We start from the raw sequence: 4,648 nt of genomic DNA on the forward strand, positions 1-4,648 counted from the left end.
CCGTGTGCCGTCATGGCCAGTCCTTTATCACTCTCTTGTCTCCCGAGAATGAAGTTCTTAATTTTAAACAAAGGGAGGGAGAAAATCTAAAAGATGCTTGGTACAGAATTTGCAATGCGCAAAATAGATCTACTAGGAAGCAATCTACTTCCGTTCTTCTTCGCAATTTTTATGTAAGCATCACTCCTTGGAATAGATTTATTCTTGGTACCATTGCTGGAGGAAATTTCTTGGGTAGCCATACTTTTGATTATTATAATGCTATGATAGATCTGTTTGGCCCACCACCTCTTTTGGTTAATGGAGCTATTTTAACTTTGGAACATGTGATGCAAAGGCTTGAAATTATTGAAAATAAAGCTGCCACCGTAGAGTTGATTGAAAATTTGGATAAAAAGATCCACAACCAAATTACCAATACGGATCTAAGGTAGGAGTTGCTCTTAAAACTTTTAAAGAAAAGGAACCCATGGTTAACGAAAAGATAGATCAAGACTCCACTAGAATTGATAAAATTGAGGATATTATCACCAACCTAGGGTCTGCCTTTTCTTCCGTGAAAAATACTCCAAAACCTTCTAATACTAAAATTGCCAAATTGATGTATGTTCCTAAAAATAAGGGAGAAACTTCTAGTAAGGGAAATGCGGATCTCAAATCTATAAGTGTTCAACCCAACTTTCTCGCTATCATTAAGGAACCTTTTGCTACAAATGATTTTCTTGATTTCTTGCCTAGGAGTTTAATCATTAATAAAAAGAAGGAAACTCCTAAGGGTTATAAGTGTTCTATTGAAGAATTGCCTACCAAAGATGGCAACACCTAGATCTATCCTTGCCTTTATGCCTAGCTAGGGGCGTTAAACGATAGCGCTTGTTGGGAGGCAACCCAATTTTATAATCATCATATAGGTTATCTTGTGGTCTCCTGGATGTTAAATTTATGGAGTACTTCACGGGAGATATTTTGTCCGACAATCTGGAGAGGTATATTTTGCATCGTATCATCATACTATTATTTTGTGAATAATCGTCATACTAACTATTTTATGGTATGTATATTTTGGATCCGACACCCCTGATCAGGTATATTTTGCATCGTATCATAATACTATTATTTTATGGTGTGTTATTATTTTGGATCGTTTAACACCGCTCATATTGTTGGGCATGAGGCATTTAAATGATTCGGTAAAAAATGATTGAAAGGGAAATAAGCATCAAATACATAATATTTTCATTATAGATTATGATACGTGCGTTGCACGTGCAAGCTTACTAGTTAATTATTAATCTGGAAAAACGTTTCGTACGCGCTCGAGGGCTGCGCCTTTGTCTCGAGCGAATCCGCCGCCGCAGCCGCCGACGCTACAGCCGGACCCCACCCCCGCCCCGCTACAGCCAGCCGCCGCCCCGCCCCCGCTACAGCCCGCCGTGGCCCCACAGCCCCGCTCTCCGCTGCGGATCCATCCTCCCATCCCCCGTCTCTCGCTCCCTCTCCCGACCCACATCTCTCTCACGAACTAGGGTTAGGCGCCGCCACTGTTTTCCTGGTCGACGGCGAGCTCCCGCGCCACCTACGGCTACGCCCATCCCCGCCTCCCTATCTCTCCACAGGAGCTCGACCCTACCGCCCTCTCCCGGTGGGAGCTCTACAACGACGATCGAGCGCTGCAGGGCGTTGGTCCTCCTATCCCACGCCGCCGCCAGCCGCCTGGACGCCACGCTGGAGGTCCTCGGCGCCGCCGGGAGCCAAGACGCGTTCCTCCACAAAGCCGTGATCCGGGGCTTCACCGACGCAGGCCACCATGCTGGCCGCCGTCGCGCACGCCGGCCGCTTCACCTTTCCCGATCTAGGAAACCAGCATTGCCGCTCCCCATCTCTTAATACAGAGGTGATGACAAAGGAGGAAGAGGCGTTGTCAAGGTAAATGAAGAAGAGAAGGCCAGAAAAAGAGAATCAGCAAGGCAGAAGCTTTTTGATCTCAAGGCACGATTCTGCAGGTTGGACGAGCTGCTGACAAAGGCACATCTGTATTCTGAATTTCTACTCGAAAAGATGGACCATCAGCTACAGATTATGTTGGCAGTTATTCAAATGAAAAATAGGGAGGAACATGTGGAAGATCTGAATAAAGGACATGGTATAAAAAGGAAAGCAAAGCCTAAACACTACAGTGATGCAGGTTCAGATTTCATATCCTGTCTTCCCTGTCTCATGAATATGCTAGCATGGTTGTCTTTCAGATTACGCACATGTATTTGTTTGTCATATACTGTCGAAACTTTGTGTAGTATGTATTAATACTAGGGAGACTGCTTGATCTCTTATTATTCACTCTTCAAAATTTCTGATTAACTTATTATTAGTATCATCCTTCTAACGTACAAATTCACAAATCTTAGTTAATTGGGAAGCAAATCTTAGTTAATTGGGAGGGGACTGTATGTTTATCCATTCTATTTCAGATATAAGGTGCTGCTGTAGGCAAAGTAGACGCATAATTCTTTAAAGGGAAAACGCACTAGATAAATGAGACAGTCAGGTGGCATAGGTGAAAATATCTTTGTATCATTCCTCTTTTATTTCAATATATAGATAGGTTTATTTTGATTTATAGATGAACCCGCATTTAAGTTTGTCTATTTCTAGATTCTGAATGCTATCTCTGGAGATCATGTGTTGTTCATGTATTGCAATTGATGCAACATTTTATTTCTAAGTTTTATTTAATAGTTGCATATACTATAGTTAATCCCGCTGATAGTTGAATAGAAAGAGTAGACCTAGAGATAATTTAAAATAGATTCTGATTACTGGTTATACACTGTATGTATGCCCTTTGTTCAGTTGGGATCAACTTTGTGAGTTCACTTGCTCTGTTAGAGACCAACCCTGCTACAACCAGTGAAGGAAGCACATTTCATATGTCAGGAACCACACACATCGCAGGAGATGTTGTTTCTGTGTGTTCCATGTGATCTTCTGCCATCGTATTTACTTTATTTGATTTACTTCAGTAACTTGGAAGTATCTTCACAAGTGCCATGGTAACTTGCATTAAGTACCTGTGCGCTCTACAAAAGCTTGCTATTTTTCTTATCTCACTCTGTTCATAACTTCATACTGAAGTTGAATATTTCCTTTACTAGGTATGGAATAGAACGTGAGTACGCTTCGATGCAGAGAGACGCGAACTCTCCTCTTAGCCAGGACATGAAGTAAGCCATAGCTACAGAACGCCAACTCCGCCCTATCTTGAAAATGCATCACCCTGCCCTATCATACTTCCCTCATGCACTCAGCTCAAGGGAATTCCCTCACCATGCCGCCACTCGCGAATTAGCGAATGCCCGCACAACCTAACAACACACCAGGACGAACCTTGAGTTTGTCAATTATAGTTCTCTTGCATATTGTGGTTAAGAAAATTAGTTGTCAATTTCATCACCGTGGTTGCATAAAATAGCCATGCAATCTTATATGCTGGTGATGCTCAACCTACAACTTTGCCGTCACACTGTCTTTTGTTTACGCTTAAATAAAAAACTGCCAGATTTCTACTTGAAGATAAGAATACAGAGTTGCTTGGTTTGAAGATATACAGAACCAAATTGTCTTCGCCCACGTCCAGCCACATTCGTCGGATCTGGGTTTTCTATGTACCTATGAATTGTTCTTCGGCAAGCATCTTTGTCTTTTTTACATTTGCATCCAACCATAGGAATAAATCAAGGAGCAACCTTCATGTATGTGCATGTGCTGCTCAGCAATACTAACACAATATTTTTTGTTTTTAAAGAAATTGTCCTCAAGTTCAAGTCTGATCTGTTTATATAGGCATGTGAGATTGCAGCGAATTTGTTCATGCTGGATCATTCTGATTGATGCTGCTCCTCAACCCATACTTGCAGATCCTCATATGGGCGGCCAAGGCGAATTAGGCGAATCGTTGCTGTTCTTGCTGGGTGATAACTAGGCCATGAGTGGACTGTTCGTCTCATTATCCAGATGTATTTACAAGCTGGCCACCTCCACAAATCAATGGATATTTTTTTATCGTGCAACAGTGCAACGTCGTGTTTGATTCCTTCGGCCTCATGCTATCGTATACAGTACTTCTTAATCTTTGAGTCAGAAGGAGAAAATTATTACGAGTGTATTGGACATTCTTGAAGTTGGCATTAGATTCTTGCAAATAAGGAGATATTCTAGATTTTATTGTCAATGCTTTAATCACAAGAGATAAAATCTTACTCCCTCCGTCCCGAAAAACATGTCGCGGCGGCATTTTTGCAAAAAAAACCTCTCGTTTTTCCCGACCAAACCCGCGCTCCTTGTCCTCCTCCTCCGACAGAAGCAGCAGCTGCGCTGCTCTCCGCCGCCACTGCTTCGCTGCTCCCCGCCGCCGCAGCTCCCCTTCTCCCCCGCTCCCCCGCCGCAGCTGCCTCCTGCTCCGCCACCGCAGCTACCGCTCGCCTGCCTCCCCAAGCTCCCCCTTTCTCAAAAAAAATCCTTGATTTGGATCCCATATTAGTCCAACCCACAGCTACCGCCGCGCTCTGCTTCGGCTGCGTCGGAACCGCCGTCGGAGAGCCCGCAGGCACCGGATCCGGACCACCAACAACAACCTAAAGGCCGACGAGCA

At 43.6% G+C, this 4,648-nt stretch overlaps 1 protein-coding gene across 3 annotated transcripts; it reads left to right on the forward strand.

Annotated features, from left to right (window-relative positions):
- Positions 1-1,410: 1,410 nt before the first annotated feature.
- LOC123054707 (ATP-dependent DNA helicase DDM1) lies at positions 1,411-4,219 on the forward strand. Of its 3 annotated transcripts, none has more exons than XM_044478539.1 (4): positions 1,411-1,926; positions 2,004-2,185; positions 2,851-3,221; positions 3,915-4,219. In XM_044478539.1, exons 1-3 carry the CDS (start codon positions 1,808-1,810, stop codon positions 2,979-2,981), a joined length of 432 nt encoding a protein of 143 aa, XP_044334474.1. In that variant the 5' UTR covers positions 1,411-1,807; the 3' UTR covers positions 2,982-3,221; positions 3,915-4,219. The 3 variants fall into 3 exon arrangements, with proteins under 3 accessions (XP_044334474.1, XP_044334476.1, XP_044334475.1); XM_044478541.1 differs by having other exon boundaries at positions 1,415-1,926; positions 3,153-3,221; XM_044478540.1 differs by lacking the exon at positions 2,851-3,221 and having other exon boundaries at positions 1,417-1,926.
- The last annotated feature ends 429 nt before the right edge of the window (positions 4,220-4,648 follow it).

The sequence above is a fragment of the Triticum aestivum genome, chromosome 2D (assembly GCF_018294505.1).
Source record: "Triticum aestivum cultivar Chinese Spring chromosome 2D, IWGSC CS RefSeq v2.1, whole genome shotgun sequence".
NCBI classification, from domain to species: Eukaryota; Viridiplantae; Streptophyta; class Magnoliopsida; order Poales; family Poaceae; genus Triticum; species Triticum aestivum.